Source organism: Myotis yumanensis, unplaced genomic scaffold, assembly GCF_028538775.1.
Source record: "Myotis yumanensis isolate MYYU_CA2020_CCGP unplaced genomic scaffold, mMyoYum1.0.hap1 SCAF_12, whole genome shotgun sequence".
Classification (NCBI taxonomy): Eukaryota; Metazoa; Chordata; class Mammalia; order Chiroptera; family Vespertilionidae; genus Myotis; species Myotis yumanensis.
In genome coordinates this window covers 16,969,920-16,994,878 of record NW_027223763.1, presented here as the reverse complement: position 1 = coordinate 16,994,878, position 24,959 = coordinate 16,969,920, and the positions used below count along the sequence as shown (strand labels likewise).

At 40.6% G+C, this 24,959-nt stretch overlaps 1 protein-coding gene across 2 annotated transcripts; it reads right to left on the bottom strand.

Moving 5' to 3' along the window:
* Window positions 1–9,684: 9,684 nt before the first annotated feature.
* INIP (INTS3 and NABP interacting protein) lies at window positions 9,685–24,959 on the bottom strand. Of its 2 annotated transcripts, none has more exons than XM_070430904.1 (5): window positions 24,833–24,959; window positions 23,751–23,833; window positions 17,171–17,273; window positions 14,026–14,116; window positions 9,685–12,650 (listed from the first exon to the last, which is right to left on the bottom strand). In XM_070430904.1, exons 2-5 carry the CDS (start codon window positions 23,773–23,775, stop codon window positions 12,555–12,557), a joined length of 315 nt encoding a protein of 104 aa, XP_070287005.1. In that variant the 5' UTR covers window positions 23,776–23,833; window positions 24,833–24,959; the 3' UTR covers window positions 9,685–12,554. The 2 variants fall into 2 exon arrangements, with proteins under 2 accessions (XP_070287005.1, XP_070287007.1); XM_070430906.1 differs by lacking the exon at window positions 24,833–24,959 and adding an exon at window positions 17,599–17,673 and having other exon boundaries at window positions 23,751–23,834.

Sequence of the window (24,959 nt, the reverse complement as noted above, 5' to 3'; positions counted from 1 at the left end):
TATAATCTTTGAGATTAAGGCACCCTCATAGCAAAATACATATTTAGTCTACATATTTAGTCATTTGGTTTTTATTTTTACCTTTATCAGGACATGTAGAATATAGGTAACTCTGAGATTGTGTAGTCAAATTCCCTCATTTTACCAGGAAAGAAATGAAAGCCCAGAGGTATTAAGGGCCCATCCAAGGTCAGCAAGACAATAAGTGGTAGAATGAGAACTAGAAAATCAGTCCAGAACTCTCTTTCTTTATACCATAGCTGGGAAGATTTGGATTTTTTAAAATTCAAACTATAAAAGTCTCAGAGGTAGAAGTGAGCTGTAGAAGAAGTGGGCTCAGGAAACAAGTTACAGAGGCAAAAAGAGGGACCCTTATTACTTAGGAGAAAGGCGCCTGGGAGTGGGGGTACAGATATGCTCCATAGAGAGAACCGCCAAGATTTGCATTTTTTAAAAGTTAATGAAAGGAACTGCATCTGTCAGAAGGACATCAGGCTATTAGAGCCCCCAGTGAGCTTCTGCCTTCCCAGAAAATCACTCATCAAGACCCAGGGGGAGGCAAATCTCAATTCTGGAATCCGGAAGCACAATCAAAAAGGTTCTCTATCCTCCCCACCCCACCTCCTCTTCATTCAGTCCAAGACTCCACATCTTAGAGCTGAAATATGAGCAGAAGGCAGTGAGGACCTGTTAGAGGTGTAGTGCATTCTCAGATAAACACCCTGTAGGTGAGAGCAGAAACGATAGGTAGCAAAACATGCAAATATTGTGATTTCTTCATGTATGCTGTTGGATCAAAGAGGCAGAAAGCCTGGTGATCAGAAGGAAAAGGATGCCACTTGAATAGTCAAGTGCTGAACTAGGAACCGGACTTGGGAATCTGCACATGACCTTACCATCAGTCTCTGTATTAGAAAACAGGGTTTGACAAACACTCAAGTGGACAGATGGTGTAACCAAGAAACACTGGGTCTGGGAAGAAAGGACCACATTTAAAGATGAATATAGAGAAAAAAGGCAAAATGCATATTTTTAAAAATGTGACTGAAACAAGGGAAATGAACAGCTTTCAGAACATTTGAAAATGAAAGTGGTCTGCTGCAAGAAACTAACATGTTAGATTTCTTTTTTATCATAATTGAAAGAACAGAAGAATTGCTTCAGTGCAGCAATAGTTCTTTTGAAATGGGAGTGGGTTCAGAGAAAAAGGCAATAAAATAACATGAAAAAGGAATTGATTAGAAAGGATTGTAAGGAAGCTAAAAACATTAAAATCTACATTGGAAGCAGAAAATAATACTGGTGCTTAAAGAAAACACACAAAACTCAATACTATGAAAGACAAACTCGAGATTTTCTTTCTAATGTTCTTTCAGAAGCAACGAAAGACGAAAATACTAGGGAAAGGAACCGGATTGAGAAGACAGAACATTAGCTGACATTACTGATACTTGCTTTTCCTGGGGGCAAGACTATATTGAGAAGAAATACCATCAACCATAAAAATAAAATCTTTCCTGAACAGAATGAAAAGTTGTGTGTGTGGATAGAAAGGACTCACTGCATTCCAGGCAAAAAAAAAAACACCCCAAAAAACAAAGTGAATGAGACCACTACGCAAGCACCTCATGGCAATAATTTTAAACTACCAAGGATGGGGAATGAAAACGCTTGCACTTGTCCAGTCAGAAAGTAACAAGTTGCCTATCAGAAAACAAAAGAGCATTTTGGCTTCAGACTTCTACTCTATAGCACCAAATGCCAGGAAATAATAGGGGACTTTGAAGGGGAAAGTTGTGACTTTGGAATTTGATACACATTTTATATGTTAAGATACAGAAAATATTTTTAGTTATGACAAGCATTCAGGATATAAACCATCGATATAATACTATTCTTTAAAGGTAAATTATACTGAAACCTACAGAGCTTGGTTAATATATATATATATATATATATATATATATATATATATTGCTTCCTATCATCATTTCAAGGGACTCTGGGGTATTACACATCAGATCATTACCGGCTAAAAGAAGGCTATGTATGCTGTTGAATAGATAATGTGGCTAGAAGCCACATGTCTAAAAGTGCCCAGATCCTCACATGAATAGGCTAAACTAATACAAGGAAAGGTACCTAAAAATAACAATATATCAGCCTGGTGTTTCTTCATTTTTATTACTGAGGTCATGTATGATCACTCTGGTATCAATAGCAAATTCAGACCCATCTTTTACAAATAGAATTTAAATTGCTCAGTTTTCCCCACTGCTATTTAAAACCCTCTATCCTGGGAGGGTCCCTTCCTTCCGAGTGAGAAAACGCAAGGCGTCCCCACGTTTGCTTTGGGGTCTGATAGCCTAGACTGGAGCTGACTGCGGCCACGGCCACCCCACCTGCTTCTCCACTCTCCTGAAACTCAGCTGACAACAAGTGCAAAATTAGAAAATTGCAGGCTACCTACCTGTTTTCAAAAGAGCTCAGATTTCGGCAAAACCATACTTGTTTTAGAATACAAATGCAAGAGAAGCTTAGTTTCAACAGCAGGAAGCTGGCCTGGGGGATCGAGGTGCTTTCCATAGCTGTACTTGAATGATCTTTTTGTTGTCTTTTGTCTTTAATTTAATTTTTTTCCAATTTACAGTTGGTATTCAGTATTATTTTATGTTAGTTTCAGGTGTACAGCATAGTGGCTGGACATTTACATATTCACAAAGTGATCCCCTGCAATAATTCTACTGTACTTGAAGATTTATGGAACTGTGTTTAAATTCAGCAAAAACTAACAACGACATACCCAATTAACTACTTCCGGGGTCCACAATGTTAGTGTTAGAACGAAAGCTGGGTTGTTTTTTTTTTGTTTTTTTTTTCATGGGCTTGCACTGGAAGGGCTCGAAAACACAGAGAAATGTCCACTCTGTCTTATTATTATTGGCCTTAATGCTCAGATCCTTCCTGTCAGAATAAAGGTTTTATCTGTGCCCCAAGCGGACTTGCCAATTTAAACCCTAAATTAAATTTTCAACACCACCAGCCTGTGTGCTCTACATCTAGCCATAGAGTAGTTAGCGGCGGCTTTGCGTTTGCGTGGTTTGTCGCTCGGCAGTGCAGCAGACTCCTCCGGATGGAGAGAATCTCTTCTGGACAGAGTCCAAGTGGAACCTTCCCCAAGGTCTTCCCCGCCTGGCTGCGACTGACAGAAGTCTGTTCGTTTTAACTACTCAGAGAAAAAACACACTCCTTGTATTTAATATTTCCCATGTGGCTGTATATTCCACATGATAGCAACAAAACTGTCCTACTGTTTGCACTGTTCTGGGTATGTTTTGTGGTATGTGTGCGTGTGTGCGTGTGTGTGTGTGTGTGTGTGTGTGTGTGTGTGTTAATGTAGAGGAGGGTACCCGTAATTTCTTAACACTGGAACATCATTTTCAATGATACAGGAAATGGTCAGTCACTTGAATGATTTTATTGTACCATTTTCAACTTTTTCTTTCTTCCCGCAGTGAGGCCGCATATGCACACACACACATGTGGACCTGGGAGCACACGAGCCGGGAAGCACATGTAGCGTCTGTTTCCTGTCACAGTGTCAGAGTTGGAAGGGATTTTCTTGTTCCTCTAATCCAGCTTCTAGTTGATAGTCTAGTTGAGTCCGTTAACAATTTGCAAGGTTCTGGGGTTTTTTAAGTTGTTGTTATTGTTTGGTTTGGTTTATGTACATTGCAGCTTGACTGTTTAACTCAGATTTTTGAAAATAAAAAAAAAATGTCAATGTATATTTTATGTCTGTTTTATTAAAATAACCTAGTTATTTTAACTTAATCAGCAGTATGTATGGTTTCTGAGTGTTTATTATTTTAGTATCACATTCCTAGAAGTAGTGTTTTCCTTTGTAATTTGCAAACTGTTAGGACATCTTGAGCAGTTCTATACCCGTAATTCTTCTTTTTAATGTGTTTTTAAATTGATTTTTAGAGGGAGGGGGAGGGAGGGAGATGGAAATATCGATGCTTCAACATCAGTTGGCTGCCTCCTGCACGCCCCCTGCTGGGAGTCGGTCCTGCAACTCTGGCATGTGCCCTGATGGGGAAATCGAACCACTGACCTCTTGGTGCATGGATTGATGCTAACCACTGAGCAACACCAGCCGTGCCCTGTATTCTTAATGTTTCTGAGCTAATGCTCTTGGTGAAATAGTTCTAACGGACTCTTCCTCCAGGTTTCTGACTTGGATGTATTCACTGGGCAAGCTGAGAGCCCATTTGGAAAACTCGCTTACTGATTGTATATGGACCATTGTGTACATGACTCTAATTCGTGTTTTCCTGCTCTTTAAATTATTCTTTTCCACTTTTGCAGAGTAGATTAACCCTAAAAGCTTTTAAAGTAGTAGTTTACTGCTCTATATTTACAACTGCTAAAACATTCCGAAGAAATTTCTGAGAAATACTTCCGAATGAGAATGGTGGTGACAATTTTATTGACAATTATTGAACTTCAGGCAAATTGACTCCTCTCTTCTCATTGTTCTACTTAGAGCAATAATTTTTAGAACTTTTAGACTCCCGAACCAGTTAAAAAGTTGATGAAAGCTACGGACCAATTTCTTAAGAAAATGCGTATATGCATGAAACATCTTATATACATTCAGCCAGATTTAAAAACTCTTGCACTAGATTTTTTAAGACATGTTTTTAGAACATGTCTTTCTAAGATATGTTCTAAAATATTTAGGAATTTGCTTCAAAATAATCCAGAGGGGTAGAGTAGTGCAGCTGTAGATGTAGATACAAATTGGTATTGAGTAGATAACTGTTAAAGCAATTCAGTGGATACGTGGGAGTTTGTTATACTAGTTTCTGTTCTTTTGCATATGTTTGAAATTTTCTGAGGCAGAATTTAAACACACACACACACACACACACACACACACACACACGCTCCCATAGTAAAGATTCCATAACCCTCCTCACCAGTCTCATAGATCACAGAATCTCCAAGCTGAAAGGGAGGACCTGAGGGTATTGACCCTGACAAACACAGATGAGACCCTCCCCCCGCCCCGCCCCCCCCCCCCCCCCCCCCATAAAACCAAAGGTAGATTCTCAGGTGAGAATGCTGGGTTGTAGCAGTAATGGCAAGAACTAGTGAAATCTGAATTCTTACTGTTAACATGACTTCTTTTGTACCTACCAGATGGGAACACATTTTGTTCTCTCCCTTTAATTCCGAAAGTAGATCTGTGGAAATCTTCGGGTGGATTTACGACATACAGGTTGAGCTGTGATCCAGTACTGCCCAAAGCACTGTGAAGACTGAAGCTCTGAGCCAGGAGGTCCGAGGGTCTGGGCTCGCACACAGCCTTGTAGGCCTTGAGGACAAATATTTTCCACGAGAAGTTGCTATAGAAACTGTGCTACCAAAACCTTGAAAGGAGGGGATCTCCAGGCGATCACCAGCCAGGGATGCTGCAGGGTAAATGCCTGGTGCTTGCCCACTCTCACCGAGGTGTCCAGCCATCATTTCCAAGTGCTTGAGGGGGTCTCTCATGACCAGTACTTTTCGGGTGGTTTCAACCTATTCCATCTCCGTTTTCTTGCCCTCGCCCAGATTAAGACCTGGACCCCCAGAAGGCGCACCCATCTTCCTCCCCAATAAATTTCCTTTTCCTTTTCTTTCTTTCAGTTTCCCTGTTTTATTTCTTCCTTTACTTGGGAGCATTTTTATGACCAGTTTTGCTGGGAACACACCAGGGACGGTCATGAAAGACACTAAACAAGATATATTTCAGCAATAAACAAGATTCTCGTATTTCTCACGGGATCCCAAAGAAATGAGGATGAGAAATAAAAATTCCTGCTGGAGTATTTACAATGTGCTCAGCTGTTGAAATGTTCAAAATGCAATCATGGAGGGTAATTTAGCACTTTTCTAATACAATTAAGGATGGTAATAATGTTGAAGAGTTTGGTCAAATTTAAAGAACCCAGTGAATCTTTAAGGACATGGGTAAAGAATCCAACCCCCCCAATAACAAATACATTTTGCTGGTTCATAATTAGTACAGTATTTGCTGTTGTTGTCTGTCCCTATGATAGGGGCCCAGATTTGAAAGGATGCAGTTTAGCCTTCCCCTAGGCTGGGAACAGTATGATCCAGATGTTTCCTTTTGCCCTACCTTCTCAGGCATGTGTAGGCTATGGATACCCCACTATCATGTAGTCTCTGCTCTCATTATTTCTCAGTGAAACTCTCCAGCCAGGGCATTCTTTCCCAACTGTCAGTCATTCCTATGCCTCCTCCACCATTTTTGTGAAATCTGAGTCTACTTCTCCTATTCTTTAAATTTATTCTTTTTTTAACTTAAATTTGTTAGAGCAAAAAGTAAATACTTAAAAAAAAAAAAAAAGGCAGGATTCCTTGAAACAAACCACTTGGGTTCAAATTCCAGCTCTGCCTCTTACTAGTTCTATGACCTTGGGCAATTATTTGATCTCTCTGTACCTCGATCTCTTCATCATTGAATGGGGGTAACAGTGTCTACCTTGTAGGGCTGTGTGTGAGGATTAGGTAAGATGTCAATACACATAAAGCGTGTAGAACAATGGCTGGCAAAGAGTAACTGTCCACAAATAACTGTTAGCTGTGACTGTTTATATTACTGTACAGTTGCTGTATTACTTGCAATAAATAGATATAAATATGTAACTATTAAAATTAAAAAGGCTTGCTCCAGTAATCACCTCTAGCATCCCCAGTGGCACAGTAACCACAGGGGAACAGCATTAACCCATTCTCTTTTTAAAAATGATCTCCTTGGCTTCCATGAGAATGTAAGGTAGTCCCTGACTCCTGGTTTTCCCATTGCATCTCTAGATTCTCTTTCTCAGGCTCCTCATCTCTTGATTCTCTCATTTATAGATTCAATTGTATACATTTTCTCAAGGCAGTTTCACCCCCTCCCATGGCCTTAGCATAGGTACACCTACATGTAACCTTTCTCCACTGGGGTTCTTTGCCTGAACCTCACAATGCAGAGAATGACTCAAGTGCCCATTTTCCTCAATTCTCCCTAGGACATAACTACTGATACCATTCTAGGTGCAGGGGAGAGGGGTTAATTGTTCCAGACAATGGAGGCCTTATGGCATTAGGGCTTGCTTCTCTAGTGTGACCCCAGTTGAGAAAGGCTCTTCAACCCCATGTCCCCACCCCTTATTTCTTCCTAAGGAAATGGCACCTGTATCCACCTTGTTGCTGAAGCCAGAAACCTGAGTTATTCTAGGACCTCCCACCTCCCTCTCCCTGTTCCTCTTCCATCCTTCCCAATCAGCTTCCATTATCTGATAATTCTACCTACCTTCATATCCTTGAATCTTCTCACTGCTACCAACTTGATCAGCCCCATATCATTTTGCCCACACTTAACAGCAACCCTAGTGGTCGCCTTGCCTCCAGCAGCCCACCCTCCACTGCTTCCTAGGAAAATCTAAGTATAGCCTCATTCTATCACTTCCTCTTTAATGGCTCTCTAATAAAGCTCCAAACCCTCCACGTGGATTGCGGGCTCCTACTGTTACACCACCCCCTCCCTCTCTGCCTGGGATGCCCTTTTCCTTCCACCTGCTCCTCTACCACGACCCCCTCCTTTTGTAAGTCTTACTCATTCTTTTAGTTCTCTTCTGGCATGCTGTACATGGGAGCTCCTTCTCGAAGGAGCAGCGAGTCCTCTTGGATTCTGCAGCCTCAGAAGTTAGCAATGTTGAACCGCCTACAGGCTGACCACTGCCCCCTGCAGGCCCTCTCCATTCCCAAGGAGCCTAGCAGATCAAAGGGGGCAGCTTGGCATCTGTCTCACAAAGTGGCTAAACCGGGAGAACTCAGTTCTCTAAAGGTCTGTGCCTCCCTGATTGGAGGGCTGAGCTCCTGCTTGTGGCTGCTCAGAGCCTGTATTTTCACTGTTGGATGCTTTCCTAAGAGAACTTGAATTAATAGCTCCGTAATGAGCATGAGGGGCTGGCACACACCCCTGTTTTCTTAACAGAACTATGGCTGCCAGCTACATTGTGAGGCTCTGAATCTCCCGGAGATTCCCGATGGTAGTAACAGCTGTGGCCTGAGAAGAGTTCCAAAAGACTGTGCTGGAGAAGCAGCTAAATTCCTTTTTTTTTTAAAAAAAAAAATCTTTTTATTGATTTCAGAGAGGAAGGGAGAGGGAGAGAAACACCAATGATGAGAATCATTGATCAGCTGCCTCCTGCTCAACCCCTACTGGGGATCAAGCCAGCAACCCAGGCACGTGCTCTGACCAGGAATCAAACTGGTAACCTCTTGGTGCATGGGATGGCGCTCAACCAACTGAGCCACACCAACCAGGGTCATGTGTCTCACATTCTTAAAGTATCACTCTGGCTGCTGTACTGAATATTCTCAACTTTGAAGGGCAGGGACAAATGTGGAAAAGGAAGACCAGTTAGGCTATTGCAGTAGTCTAGGTAAATGATTTGATGGTGGCTTGGAGCAAAATGATAGCAGAGGAATTGGTGAGAATTCGTGGGATTATGGAGCTGCTAGACTGAAAGAGGAGTGTGAGAAAGGCGTCTAGAATGACTGCCGCGTTTACAGCTGTGCAAGTAGCCTTTTACTGGGTGGGAAATGCTGGGCAAAAAACATGCTGGGAGGGTGAGAGATCAAGAGTCGGATTTTGGACACGGATGCCCATTAGACTTCCAAGTAGAGATGTCATGTTGGCAATGCATATGGGAGTTTGGAGATCAAGAGTGTTATTATATTTTGCTGCATCATGAACTACTCCAAAACGTAGAGGTTTAAAACAGCAACAATTTATTATTTCTTACAATTTGGTGGAAATTCTGCTCAGCTGGGCAATCCTGCTCTAGATGGCATCAATTGGGGTCACTCGCTTGGCTGCATTCAGCTGGTGGCGGGGCTGAGAAGGTCCAAAGTGGCTTCACTCACATGTCTGGCACCTCAGTGCTCCACCGTATGGCCTCTCCACATGCTTAGCTTGGGCTTCCTTGCAGCATGGCAGTCATGGGAGTCAGCTCCAGTCAGGCACACGATCACGAGGGCAAAGAAACAATACCCTGCAGTGCATTGTATTGCCAGCGTGTTTTAGATATTGTGGGCTGAGCATGTTAAAGGTAGGCTGGGTTAAGGTATGCTATTTGGTAGGTTAGCTGTGTTAAATGCATTTTCTACTTAGATTTTTCAACTTATGATGGGTTTATTGGCATGTAACCCCATGGTAAGCGGGGCAGTGTAGGTATATACATGCACTGCCTTTACACATCTAGAGAGAAAGAAACCTTTTGGGTAGTGTTCTCAGAAATGTGAGAACATGTCTTTTCCATTAACCCAACAATCCTCTCCTGGAGTCTCATTTGGGTTGAATGTGGGTAACATGTGCAATGCTGAACCAGTTCCCGCGGTCTGTGAAATACCATGTGCTGACCAGCAAAAGGGAATGAATTCCCTGACTGGTCAGGAGCATGTAAGGCCCACTCCTGTTGCTGGGCGGTCAGCTTCCCCTGAAGCACGTTGGCTGTACTGGGGAAGGGTGAAGGGGCAAAGGAAGAATAAATGCTGAGTAGATGACTAAGAGATTCTGTTGCTAAAGTGAAGCAAAGAACTGAGACAACTTAAGACAGCTTATAGATTGTCCAGGAAAAAATATGTGCCTTTGAAACTGTGTCATTTCAGTTTTTATTCCAGAATCATACAAAGCACTATCATCTGTATTATGTAGCAGTGGCTTTCAAAACTTTATTACCTTGACACACAGTAAAAAAAAACAATACCCTTTACATCACCACCCAGGTCATATATAGTCCTTCCTTCCTTTCTCCCTTCCTTCAACAAGTAGGTACTGACCATCTACTGTATACCAAATGCTATTCTAAGCAGAATACAGTATTAAACAAAGAGGGAGGGAAACAAAAATTCTTGCCTTCAGAGATCTTATCTACTGATGGAACATACAATAAACACCATAAGTAAGACACATACACAAACACACAGAAACAAGATTCAAGGAACAAAACCTCCTATTACTACATTCTGTCACTCTAATGAAGTAGACAAAGTGTGTTCTCTTCCTATATTGCAGATGGAGTGACATGTAAAGAGAGATAAAGCGAGTTAGGCAAATTCACCCATAATCCAAGGGAAGCAATAATGAAACTTCATCTCAGGGCTTCTGACGGAGTCCACTGCTGCCCTTTCCCACGTCCTCTGTCGTCCTCACAAGTGCCTTAGTTCCTGCTTCTCTGATTATGAAATCTTGACCTGGAGCAGCTCTTCCCTTCCTTGCCAGGTAAAATCACGCCAGTACTTCTAGGCCTATCTAGACTGCTGCAGGCTCCAGGATGCTCTCCCGTGCGACTCACTGCATTCTGACTTCCGTTAGCATTACTGCTGCACCAGAGTAGGCTCTGCCACTGTGAACTCTTTAAGAGCAGGTATCACTCATCATACCCACCCCCACCTCCACGAAGCACAGGTTTTACAGAGTAGATTTTAATCAATACCTATGGAATTGAGTTGAATTTGAAAATGATTTAAAGGAGCAGGGGAGAAAGTGTTTACTAGCCACGAGTGCATGATTTAGGCAACATCTATTTAAAAGGGTAGGACACTAGAAAAGATATCACTGGAAAAAAGATCTCTTTGACCTAAGTTATAAAAGTCACACCTTAGGTAGAGGCTTTGATAGTATAAAAACTACAATCCAAATTTTCTATCTCCCTAGTATCAAGTAGATAGATTTAGAACCATGGATGTAGGTCGTGTATCACAAAGAACAGAAACGTAGTCACATTCAAAAAAGTGAGGACCATTAAAGGAGGCTGGTGAGACCTGAGGCAGGACAGGAGCCCGAGCCCCCAGGGAGCTCAGCAGCAGGAGTAAGGGCACCTTTGCCGCAATGCTGACCATTACAATGGGGACAGCTGCCAACTCACCCAAATGAAGAAAATCAATTCAAATTTTCAAGAGAAAGCATCTAAATGGCACAGCCAATTCTTTTGTCCACTTCTGCTTTAATTAGTTTGGGCAAAATGGGGCTATGTGGTTGGTGCAAATGTCTAGGGAAGGAGAAGAAACTTTTTGAAAAGGGAGATGAACTTTGATTAAATACTGACCCAAACTGGAAATTTAAGTTTAAATTTTATCCTACCACTAGAGAGGATGGGGACTCAAGGCCAAGATGAGGTCAGTTATAAGCAGTATATAAAATACTGTACCTGTGATATAGTATAAAATAAATTGAATACTATTAGAAGTAAAAATAATGTAGATTTTAGCTAAATGATCTCTAAGTTTCAGAGACCTACAGATCTATGAATTTATAAACATATATCATGAAAACTGAATTCTCCAACCCATGGTTTTCAGACTTTATTTTGAATTAAGAGATTTCTGATTCTATAGAACTAGGGTAAGGCTGTAGGGACTGCTTATTTAAACAAGCACTCCAGATTCTGTTAAAGATGTGTCATATTGACAAACTGCTTAACCCAACTTCTTAAAGGAATTAAAAAGGGGCCCAGCTTGCCCACGTTTCTACTTAGAACAAAAACGGACAATAAAACCATGCAGAGCTGAAACCGGTTTGGCTCAGTAGATAGAGCGTCGGCCTACGGACTGAGGGGTCCCAGGTTCGATTCCGGTCAAGGGCATGTACCTGGGTTGCGGGCACATCCCCAGTGGGAGATGTGCAGGAAGCAGCTGGTCGATGTTTCTCTCTCATCGATGTTTCTAACTCTCTATCTCTCTCCCTTCCTCTCTGTAAAAAATCAATAAAATATATTAAAAAAAAACAACCACGCAGGTACGCCATTGTAGTAACACTAAGAGCATGTATAAAATTTAAAACCACCACATTTCATATATTTATTTTTAATAGTATTTTGTCACCTAATTTATAGTGGCATAGGTTTATAAATGATGTTTCATTTAGCAACTTAGTTTTGGGTTTTCTTTTAAAACTGAAAATAAGGAACAGTTATGAGTTAAAGAATATTTCAGGATGACATGTTGACTATAAACTCAAAAGGTACACTGATACCAATTCTATGCACAGCAAATATGAATGTAACTTATTTAAACCTTTTGGTTCACATTTTAAAAAGCACCCTCATTTCTTTAAGTACTATAAATGGCTTTTATAAGTCTCTTGTGGACATGATGTACTCAGTCCAACTATTTGGGGGCTTGGGGGTGGGAAGCGAGTTTATGTGACCATCTAATTCAGAGTCTGATTTAGCCTTAAAATCAAACTGCATTACAAATAAGTTACAGTCACAGTAGCATAATCAGTCCATAGATAATACAGCTTCAAAGCTCTCATCATCCTGGTTACCTTTTTTTTTTTTTTTTGCTTTCACTTACACATACCTTTCTTTTAAGGAAGTAAAAAGTATTAAGTTCACCGATTCTGAAAGTCACAGCTTGTATAGCACTGAATGATAGTAGCTTTGGCATTTGATATTACAAAGTCAATGTCATTACAAATAATTTCTTCATTCTGGGTCCAGGCGAGGTAAAACAGGAAGAATAAGATTCCCAAATGCGGAGTCTTGAGTTATGAAGTATCCAGATGAATGGGCATGTGCATGCTGAGAAAGAGTTTTAAAAAAAGGCAAGTAAGCTATTAAGAGTCATAATTCTTCAGCCAAGGCATTAAAATTAATTATCTTTTCTGAGTGCTTGAGATCAAATTTTTTTCTTTTTCTTTGTTTTTTTTTGAGACCAAATTTATTTTAACAACCAGTGCTTGTGCTAATTTTGTTAAAATACCCAGGAGATGGGCAATAAAAAAGAATTCATATTAACAAGTTGCACCAGGTACTCATCTATCATACATACTTTCTCCCCAATGATTCTTTTCAGTCAATAAATGAGTCAAAAACACAAATGATATACTTTGTTCCTTGAAATGGAGCAACAATGGTCCCAAAGTACTCTGCTTTTGATCAACAAAGCAGGAACTTGAGAAAGAAGGGCAGTAGCTGGAAGAAGGGGGAAAAGGCAGATGAATGCTGGAAATAATAGAAAACCACCAGTGACTTCCTCTGTCACTAAAGAAAGGACTGTTTTCAGGTCGTCTAAAGTGAGATTGTCTCCCCCTCGCCTGTTTAGCTCAGTCGATAGAGCACTGTGGCCTGTGGACTGAAGGGTCCCGGGTTCGATTCCAGTCAAAGGCACAAACCTCAGTAGCAGGCTTGATCCCTGGCCCCGGTCAGGGCACGTGTGTGTGTGGAAGGCAACCAATCGATGTGTCTCCCTCACATTGATGTTTCTCTCTCTGTGTCTCTCTCCTTCCCTTCCGCTCTCTAAAAATCAATGGAAAAATATCCTCAGGTGAGGATTAACAACAACAACAAAAAGTGAGATGATCTCTAATGTCCCTTCCAATTCTGAAATTCTGAGGTTTAAAAGCACAGATAATGATGTCTCTGGGAATCTTAAATTATCCAAGACCAGAGTAGTACTGAAACTGTTTATTACTATGAAGAAAATATATTTTTAAACTGATGGATTATCACATTCCTATGGTAAGAGGATGCTTTAAACATTTCCTGTAAAACAGCCATGCAGACATTACAAAAAGAATTCACACAACAATAAACCAGTAAGACCATCAAAGGGTCTAATTTGAAAAAATATATATGTACTGTTAAACTAGCCAGTTCAGCTTTTAAGATCATTCTGTCCATCCAAATACCCTAAACTCTCGTGTGCAAGCAATCCCTTGCCAGGTACAGCACAGAATCAATCATGACCGAGTCGACACCATAAAAGATAGTTTCATTACTTCTGTTTTGGTCCTTCAAATCCTCTGGGCACAATTGAACATCAGCAAACCACTGCAATTATGTGTGGAACATTTTTATTGATATTGCTCCACTGAAATACAAAACAGGAATTGTGCTGGCTTCTAAGACCCAGGAATCCCCAGTGAGACAAGAACGGCAGTTATACTTTGCTCACCTGCAACGCTGCCTTCTGCTGGGCGGCAATATGCTGCTGCTCAGCGTGATCCCGGAAGTCCTTATTAAGAGAGGGTCTCGAAAGTGCGATGCTGAAACAGGAATCTTAGTTAGGTGGCTGTTTCACATACAGGCTTCCTTACTTCTGAATCACATTTTTTCATTATATAATATGTTGGGATAAAAAAAGACCTTCCAGAATGTTTTTCCTTCTCCCACTGTCTACATTAATATACACGAATAAAGCCTGTTATTTACTGGGGCTTCAAATTATGTCCTTTTTATTGATGATTTATGGTCTCCTACTTTCAAACGGATTTGAGGGATTCCAGTCTATTGTAAGTTACATTTATGATGAAATTGAAGACTTGAATGTTTTGAGCAGAAGGTATGGCATGCAAAAGGGCCCAAGGCAGAAGAGCTTGACATGTTTAGAGAACTCACAGTTTAGTAGGACTGGAGGTCGGGGTTGGGGAAGGGTGAAGCGGGTGGGCAGGGGAAGATAGGTGCCAGGATAGGAAGAGCTTTGTGAAAGAACTTAAGAAATGTAGACCTCATCCGAGCAGTAAAGGGAGACTTCCAAGGAATGCCATGAGCAGAGGAGCCACACGATCAGAAGCGCCACCCGGTAGTTCAGAAAGACCACGGCGATGGCCGACAGTGCCGGTCACCTCAACAGCTGTTCTCTTCTTGCTAATGGAACCGAACTGAGTTCAATTATCAGTGACTTCATGCTTCGGGGCAGGCCAGGCTCATCCCTCCGGGGAGAACTCTGGTGTAAGACAATGCCATCCCCTTTGCTGGTTTCTGGCTTAGGCAAGAGAAAGGTACACCATTTTGAGCAACTAGATTTGATGGGTAGTCTGTTGAGGCTCCTGAGACTATAGTCCTCACTTCTACAAAAGGAACATAGGGTAGGAACCTCCTGGCCTTTGCCTCTCCAGGTGGCTTGGTGCAGAGGTGAGGCCTAGGATATCGCAGTCATATTTTGACCATAAGGGAACTGCGGACTCATGGAGAAAGGCAGAAAGGAAAGATGAGAGAAAGCTGGATCACTGCTGACACAGTTGTGCCACCGCATTCAACTGCTCTGAACCGCCTTATCTTCACATTCCTGATTAACATGTACCCTCATGTGTATGGAAACTTGGTTTTTTGCTATTTCCAGATTAAAATATCCTAACCAACATGACTGACAAATGTATTTGAGACTACAGGAAATCCAGTGACAAAGCAGTTATAGGAATGAGGAAAGAAATGACAGTGCCAGGACCAGGGCAATGAAAAGTGGACAGATTTGAAATACATTTCAAAGTGTAAACATAAGAGAATGGTAAACGCTGGGAGACAGTAATTACATGATAAACAATTAAAATTCGAATTTCTGACTTTGATAACTAGTAGATCTGTACCTCTCACTGGGACAAAACACACACACACACACACACACGAATATTAAGTAGTTGGTTAAAGGAAGGGAAGATGAGTTCAGTTTGGTGACTACTAGTTTAAAATGCCTGGAGGACATCACAGTGGAGATGTTCAGGAGGCAGCCTGGAGCTGGGGAGGAAGGACTAAGCTAAAAATGCAAATGTGCCCTAACCGGTTTGGCTCAGCGGATAGAGCGTTGGCCTGCGGACTGAAAGGTCCCAGGTTCGATTCCGGCCAAGGGCATGTACCTTGGTTGTGGGCACATCCCCAGTAGGAGGTGTGCAGGAGGCAGCTGATCGATGTTTCTCTCTCATCGATGTTTCTAACTCTCTATCTCTCTCCCTTCCTCTCTGTAAAAAATCAATAAAATATATTTAAAAAATAAAGATTAAAAAAATTTAAAAAATGCAAATGTGTAAAAGTTACCCGCACATAATTAACAGGTTGTGAAAGTGGATGCAACTGTTTGGTGAAAAGATGTAGACTGAGAAACTGGGCCTAGAACAGAACCCTGAGGAACATCAACATTCAAGAGACAGGCAGTCGCCGAAGCCGGTTTGGCTCAGTGGATGGAGCGTCGGCCTGCGGACTGAGGGGTCCCGGGTTCGATTCCGGTCGGGGGCATGTGCCTGGGTTGCGGGCACATCCCCGGTGGGGGATGTGCAGGAGGCAGCTGATCGATGTCTCTCTCATCGATGTTTCTAACTCTCTGTCTCTCTCCCTTCCTCTCTGTAGAAAATCAATAGAATATATTAAAAAAAAAAAAAAAAAAAAAAAAAAAAAGAGACAGGCAGTGGAGAAATGTCTGCAGAAGAAAGCAAGATAGTATAACAGTGAGTGAATGGAAGCCAAAGAATGAGTATTTTTAAGAAGGAGAGAGTGATCAGTGGTGTCAAATAATGTAAGGTCTCTAACTAGAAAAGGATGGTCTAGCAGCTTTAGCCACAAGGTGGTGGTTGCAAGTGAATTAGGCTCAAACCTATTCTAGGGAGTGGGAAGGAGACACCTGATAGTGGGTTGAGGTGTAAATAAGTAAGAAAGTAGAGGTGAGTATAAACAACTCTGTAAGAGGTCTGGCTGGAGAAGATGAGACAGTTAGGGTAGTGGCTGGATGGGATAACAGATCTGAGGGAAGAGATTTAAGATGGCACAAACTGAATAAAGGGCATTAAGCTATCTAAATTTACCCACTTTGCAGAAAGCTTAAAAAGTGGGACACTGGAGCCCAACCAGCATAGCTCAGTGGTTGAGGGTCTACCCATGAGCCAGGAGGTCACGGTTCAATTCCCGGTTGGGGCACATGCCTGGGTTGCAGGCTTGATCCCCAGTGTGGGGCGTGCAGGGGGCAGCTGATCAATGATTCTGTCTCATCACTGATGTTTCTATCTCTCTCTCCCTCCCCCTCCCTCTCTAAAATCAATAAAAATATATTTTTTAAAAAGTGGGACACTGGAATAATTTAAGTTACAAACAAAACTCATACAAAACCCTTTTCATAAAAGTAGGCTGTAGGGAAAATTAAATATTCTAATTAAAATTAAAATATTTAAAATAGAAACAATTAAATAGTCTAATTTTTTCAAATCTAGCTAGGGAACAAAATATAACGTAAATTCCAATATTAAAGAAACAAACCATTGCAAACCCACTTGAATTATTTTGTCCAAGATATTTTTTATATCACTGAACTTAAAAACCACATTATTCTTTGGTACCTAGCTCCAGGATGATTTGTTGAAGATTGGTTCTGCATTAGTAATTTTCTTTTCTCTTTGTCCAATTCTGCCAAGATTGCAACTCTATTTTTGTTTTGAAAACCTAAAAAAAATAAGAAGGTTGGGAGAAGAAAAAGAAATAAAAAACATTTTAGAGCTATTTTAGGCCATCCTGAAACCCAGGCAGCAAAATTCTCTTCTCTAACATGATAATGAACTCACTAATAAGTAGTCTCTTTAGATGGTTACCGTTTCCCGACTGCTATTTCCCAGCCACTGTAACAGCTTAATACATGGATATATGCAAAGCATAATGCTGACCAAGGACTTTTAAGACTCAATTCTAAGGAATTTTAATCACCAAGGTATGGATAACAATATTTGTTTTTTAACAAAATCTCTGAGGCCCCAATACTGCAAGGACTAACCTCTATCCTGCGCAGTCAATCTCTGGGAGTGGAGATTTTCTTAGTTCTCACTTTTAGGCCTCTTTATGAAAGTCTCTTTCATGGAAGAATAAAGCATTAGACATACTTAGATCAAAACAATGTTTCTTTTTCTCAACTGCTTTCATTCAGAAATGACACACAATCTTTCAAGAAATAAGTAAAAGAATTGCAGCTGATTAGAAAGCAATTCTGAGAAAGAAATGGAGCATAACTGACAGGGTACAAAAGAGTATGTTCTTTATCGATACTGAACAATGGGCTTGATCTTCCAGAAGATCTTGGCCCAGAAGCAGTAACAAACTATGTTTTAAAAATCTGAATTCAATCCCAACATGTACATACAAAATATATACACTGAGTTTGCAGCGTTTTCAGCTCAACCTCGTGCCATCCCACTCCATCCCGCCTGGGATGTGAATCATCCCTTTGTCCAGTATATCCGTGCTGCACGTACAGTACAGTAAGATATTTTGGGAGAGATCACATTCACATAACTTTTATTATAGTGTATTGTTATAACTATCCTATTTTATTATGGTTGTTAATTTGTTACTAGGCCTAATTTTTAAAGTAAACTTTCCCATAGGTATTATGTATAGGAAAAACATACTATACATAGGGCACTGTACTATCTGAGGTTTCTGGTATCCAGGGGGTCTTGGAATATTCCCCTCATGAATAAGAGGGAACTACTGTAGTTTACAAACCACAGCTTTAGACCTTTACTTCAACTAATACCAAAGCAACTGATTGCCAAGGCAATCTGCCAAAGGGGTTTAAAAAGAAGGTGCTATACAAATAAAGGCCACAAAAAAGTATTTTTAACGGTTAAATAACTTCTTACAAATTTAGACCTCTAATAAGACTGGCCATCACAAACCATAAATAGCAACTCATCTTTATACAACTGGGAATATTACATAAATATAGTAAGAAAACTTTTAATTTATGTATTAAGTTAAATTTATTAAACTGCCTATATCTGACCATTTTTTACTTACAAAAACAACAACCGTATATAATTCACCAACTTTTCATAAAAACCACATGTCTTTCTTGGCTTGGTTAAGAAGGAATAGCCTCCTTAAAAAAATTCATACATGTTTGACAATCAGAGCACAGGATGCTGGAGTTAACTCCTTGTTACTATGGAAATCAGGTGTGAAAATTAGTAACTATAGGCTCAAAATTAATATATAATTTCTAAATTAATATAGTTTCTTTGATTATCAGTGTTCTTAGTCCACTAAGGAAGGCTTTGTTATTGTCAATCTATTTACTACTTCATGACTGGCCTGTTATCCAAATAAACAAATGTGTATAAATGATCTGATAATACATTCGATGGGAAATTCAGAAAATGAGTATTATTGATTTCATACACTAGAAACTTCCCTAAAAGTCATGTAATATAAATTAAAGTAAGATATTTATGGAGGGATAGGTATATACTGGAATGTGTTATTTAAAGGAATCCAAAAGTGAGTTCTTTGTAAAGTGAAGAATGCTTTCAATGGGAAAGAAAACTGGGCCTAGCCGGTGTGGCACAGTTGGTTGAGCATCGTCCCATGCACCAAGAGGCTGCCAGTTCAGGGCACATGCCCCGGTTTCAGGCTTAATCCCTGATGGGGACCATGCAGGAGGCAGCTGATCAATGTTTCTCTCTCCCTCTCCTGCCCTTTCTCTCTCTCAAATCAACAAAAACATTTTTTTTTAAAGGGAAAAACTGGTACTCTCCCATGTGTATATACGAAGTTGCATATATTTAAAGCAAGTTACACCGCCAGCTATATTTTCAACTACAGGACAAGATTTTTTTCCCCTTTTTTTCAGAAGAGCCTATTGTATTTTTAGAAGTGAATTATATAGTTACATCTTTTTAGAGATTTAGAGGTATTATAAATATAAAATAGAAATTTTTTGAAAAGAAAAGTAAAAAATCCAGTAGTGTTTAAGTTATATGATGAGCAAAATAAGTTACCACATTGGAAAGAACTGAAGTGCTGTTTAGAGAAATATAAATTCCCTAAAGATTAATTTGTTCACAAGAAAATATTTTATACTATCCTCCGTGAAAAGGAACCCGGGTTCTCGGGGAGTACTAGTTCCATGTCATAGGGAAGGAAAATAATCAAGATGGACCTGGAATATCTTGTCAGAAAGCAAAAAGAGTTTTGGGTTTTTTTTAAAGGCTCAGGACATGCTCAAAGAACAGAGAAGCCAGTTTGAGATTAGCCAGGCTGACACAATGGGATATTAGAGAGAATAATAAGTATAGCTAGATGGAACAAATCAAATCTAAAAGCCATGAATTCACAAGAAGATGCAAAAAGGAAAGTTAAAGTACATAAAAAGACAGTTGTAAAGAAAGGGTGGAAATAATTACTATGTTAATAATTAAGTTAGTGTTAACATTTAGGTGTTTTGTTTCTACTAGTAAGTACATGTCTGTTTGTAAAGTGTAGCTGTGTACTTTTTTGTTTAAGTACAGGAGGAAGGGGTAGATACAGGGAACTGTAGCTAAGCTAAAAAGTTCCAGAAAAGCAAATTATGCACTGCAACAAACTCTAAATTCAAAAGTAGCATACCTTAGTACAAGCCAGAAGGGTAAATCTGCTTTCTTCTGGGCCATAGATGGTTTACGTAAGACTTCTACTTGGGTCCGCGGTCAAACAAGACAACCTCCCAGGAGTTAAGCCACCCACTTCCTACACAGCACCCTAAAATCACAGCTAAGAGCATCAAGAGTGACCCCCAGTCAACAGTTCCCACCACTTGATCTGCAGGGTTTATAGATATTTCTACAGGCATTTTGAGATAATTATAAAATAATCAAAGAGAAGAACTCACATTCTTTACTCAGCATTTTACCAGGATTCTCAGGTTAGACCAATCCAACTACCACCACATGATCACAGGACCTTGATACAGTATTACCAATAATGAACAACTCTTTACACAAGAATGGTACCTTGGACAAATTCCAGTTTGAGGATCTGCCTTTATATATTAAAATTCTCAAAATGTTACTTCAACCTAAGAATAATGTTCCACACCAGCGGTCGCCAAACTTTTTGGACCTCACGGACCACCAGTAGTCCGCGGACTACCAGTTGGCAACCGCTGTTAAATCCACACTACTATGGATGCTAAAAAGAATGAGACATCAATAACTTCTGCCAAGAGCTTATGAGATTCAGCATATTACAATATGATAGAAGGCTAGATCTGAAAGAGGGGTTACTGGGTACAATAGGATTCTATCCCTTACACCAGAGACATTAATATACTATAATGGGTCAAGAATTGTTTAGTCATTGTTCTTTCAGTTATCACTATAAGATAATTATGGCACTTGACATTCAGTCCCCATAATAAGCAGTCCCTATACTCATAAGCAGTGCAGAAATATTTAATAGAGAAAGTAAAATGCAATAGATCCAAATAAGTAAGAATGTAACATTTTCATCCAGAGTCTGGGAGTCTACAGAACATGACGTGGACTCCCTCTGCTGGTGGCTAACGGCAGCAGCTCCATGACACCAACAAAATCTCTGACAAAACAGTAACAAAAGCCAAAGTGGTTTTGACTCTGTTTCGTGGTGAATTTGACTGTGGATCAATCACAGGCCGCACTAAAAATGATTGTGTTTTATTGCAACTGCTAAAAAATGAGTAACCAGCAAATTGTAAATCTCGTGTATTTGTGTTACTAGAAGAGATAATTTAAAATTTCATTTTCATTACGACTGCATTGTGTGATTGTTAGCATATTTTGTTTTCAAATTAGACTTCACTTAGTTTTCATTTTTGTTTAATTTTAATTATTTTCAATATGAGTCCTTATAACTTGGAAAAGAGGTCAAAGACCATAGGGGAATACTGACCTGTGATTTGAGAGAACAGAACAGTATTAGCTGGTTACCACTGGTAAAGCTATGACTGCAATTAGCTTTTTACTACACTTCTATAAAACTCATGTAACCCTTAGTTTACCCTAAATCCAACTAATACACTAAAATAGATTCAGCGGGCTTCCAACTCCCAGGAATGGCAGAGTAGTTTGGTTACAGTAACCCTATTATTTGAAGACATGAGAGACTGACCAAAATTGGGCAGAAACTGCAACTGGTGAGATTTGGGAATCTGTGGCCTTTTGCCTGAAGCACTCCTCAATCCACAAACAGCTTGGATGGCCTCACCTTACTGATTTGAGGTATCAGAGGACAGAGTTCAGGGCTGGCAGAGAAGCCAAATATTAGGGGAGGGACTTAAGAGGGAAAGGCAGGAAGGAGTAAAGCCTAAAATATGCTTATGCAATCCACCCAGTTTTTGCTTTCTGTAAACCGCACATATATGGGGAGAGCCCAGGGAGCCCAGCAATAAGCAGCAGCTGGAAGCTAAAAGAATGAGCAGAGATTTCAGTTGCTGCCCAACACAAGGGAGACAATCTGGAGTAAGAGTTGAGCCAAGCTGTCTGCTAGAACAAAAATCACATTACAGGGGAATACAACAGAATCCAGGATCTCTACAACGTATTAGAATATCCAATATCCAATAACAAATCACTAAGTATAGTAAGAAAAAGTAAAGTGTGACCAATACTAAAAAAAAGTGCAGTCAACAGAGACCAACTCCAAGATGATCCAGATAATGCAATTAGCAGTGACAAAGGACCAGTATCCAGACTCTAAAAAAACTTCAGAATAAAAAGACATAACCCAGTTTTTAAAAAGAAGCAGAAGACATGAACACTTCACAACAGAAGATTTACAATGGCCACTAAGTATGTGAAAAAGTGCTCAACATTTGTCATCGGGGAAATGTAAGTTACTACTACAATGACAGGACACATCACACCCCCAAAGTGGCTCCCCCCAAAAAGACCAACAGCCAAGGCTACACGTGGGGCAGCCAGAACTCTCACACTTTGCTGGAGTGAATGCAAATGGTACAAGCACTTTGGGAAAATGTTTGCCCGTTTTTTATCAAGTTAACTATACACTGAGCTGCTCCATTCCTAGATATTCATCCAAATATCTACAAAAAGGCTTGCAGCAAATATTCAAAGCAGTTTATTCACAATGGCCAAAACTGAGAAAACCCCAAAGCTTCCAAACAGAAGAATGATTCAATGAATTGTGGTAAATTAATACCATGGAACTCCGAAATAAAAAGGGATGAACTACTAGTAGATGGCATAACATGGATACGTCTCACAGAGGGAGTGAAAGAAGCTGGATACAAACAAGCGCACACTTTATGATTCCATTTATATGAAGACTAAGATAACAACAAACTGCCCTAGCTGGTTTGCTCAGTGGACAGAGCGTGGGCCTGCGGACTGAAGAGTCCCAGGTTCGAATCCAGTCAAGGCCACATGTCCGGGGTTGCAAGCTAAATACCAGGTGGGGGGCGTGCAGGAGGCAGCTGGTCAGTGATTCTCTCTCATCATTTATGTTTCTCTCCCTCTCTGAAATCAGTTTAAAAAAAAAAAAAAAAAAGACAAAACTAAGATTTTAAAAAATCAGAACAGGTCATACCAAAGATGAGTAACAAAAAAGTATGGTGGGTCAAATAGGAATTTAAACTTGATATGGAAAAGAAACAGAAGTTTGCTTTAAGTTTTTGAAACAGGAAACTACTTACAAAGTAGGATTTAATACTTTGTAGAGATTAAATCTTATCTTTTAAATAAAAACTTCTTTAGGATGTGTCTAACTTGATTTGCCTTAGAGAGCTAGCTTAATACAGACGAAATGTATAATAAAATTTTTAGAGCAAATGAAGATAAAGGTATGGATATAGCTTAGTGACAATATAACTTCTTTAAAAGTTGTTCTGATTTCCAGTAAAGAGCAAGAAAACAGATGTTAGAGGACCTAAGGTTTACAATGTGAATAATCTTAACACAGATTAAAAGATAGGATTAATAGCTATTAAGGATCTTATATATCTGATACAATGTTGGACTTGCTTTAAAATTTAAAGTTTAAATAATGGGGTGTAACTTTGCTATTTGTTTTTTATTCTGGCTACAGTAACTGCCCTATGCCAAATTTTCTATTAAAATATGCTTACTATGTAGGGGGAAAGTTCCTAGTAACAATATACGTTCCAGCATGCATTACCTTGTCCTGAAGGGTTTGCTGCCATCTTCCTATTTTCTGTTTCAACTATGTTCAGTGGCAAGCGGTCAGCACTTTACAATCACCTGTAAAACACGTGTACATGCATACAAAATGCACCATACTTTAATAACACATGAAAAGTGGTGGGGAACGGCTAGCCTTCCTACAGTGAAACGTTTGCCACTTCTTCATCTCTTCAGAAACATAAACCTGAAAAGCACACAGACTGAAAGCACAAACTCTGCAAGCTCGAGTTTTTAATTACAGCGTGAAAGTTAAATATTCTTGCAGACGTTATCAACATTGAGCACTGCTGTCTTTAATATGTCATTAGGTTGTCTGCCAAATAGCACCAAACGTTATCAATCCATTGATAACATCGATACGGTCACAGTAGAAGGAAGGGAAAAAAAATCACTCATCTACGGTGCCTCTCGTTTCACTTACAAAATGCAGCCAGCAACAACTGTGCACACTGGGAGCTAAAATGGAAAACGAAGGGAGATCCCAAATAGACAACATCGGTCTCCTGCCCTCTAGGAACACATACTCGGTGGGAAAATAATAGTCTCATTCAAGCAACCATGCTAAAAAAAAAACAACAAAACAAAACAACAACAAAAAAAAGGTTAACAAACGCGCTCTTTAAAGGGCGTGAACACTGCTCAGGAAGCAGAGAGCGACGGGCGCTGTCGGCGCGCTGAGGGTGCCTTCAGGGAGCCCGGGAAAGTACAAGCGCGAGCAAACGGATGTCGGTTTTGAACAGAACACGGTCAGGCGTCCCCTGGGGCTGAAGCGCAGAGCTAGCGCGGTCCCGTTAGGAAGGCTCATCTGCGGAAGGGAAACGCCCATCAGGGGCGCGACGGGGCTGGACCCGCGCCTCGGAAGGGTCCCCGCCGGCGGTCGTGGAGGGCAGGCTGGGCGGGGGCAGCGGCGGACACGAAGGAGGGGAGCGGTGGGAAACTTTGGGAGGCGAGGAAAGCGGAGAGGCCACTGCCCAGTGGCAACAGAGACAACGGCAGCCAGTCAGCACCGGAGCCACACACCTCCATCCCCCGGAGCCGCCGGGCGGCCCTACTTACCGGGGACGCGAGTGCGCCAGGGACGGCCTCACCGTGGGATCGCGCTCTCCAAGGGGGCGCGACCACTTCCAGACAGGCAAACCTAGCGCAACGTGCAGCTCTACAACCTTCCCGCCCCCGCTGCACT

What these genes read in the sequence shown, in the direction of transcription:
- INIP (XM_070430904.1), bottom strand. Translation starts at nt 23,775, where the DNA reads ATGGCAGCAAACCCTTCAGGACAAG. An exon ending in AGCAAACCCTTCAGGACAAG is followed by an intron (nt 17,274 to 23,750) that starts GTAATGCATGCT and finishes TATTTTTTTTAG; the next exon opens with GTTTTCAAAACAAAAATAGA. An exon ending in ACAAATCATCCTGGAGCTAG is followed by an intron (nt 14,117 to 17,170) that starts GTACCAAAGAAT and finishes TTCCTGTTTCAG; the next exon opens with CATCGCACTTTCGAGACCCT.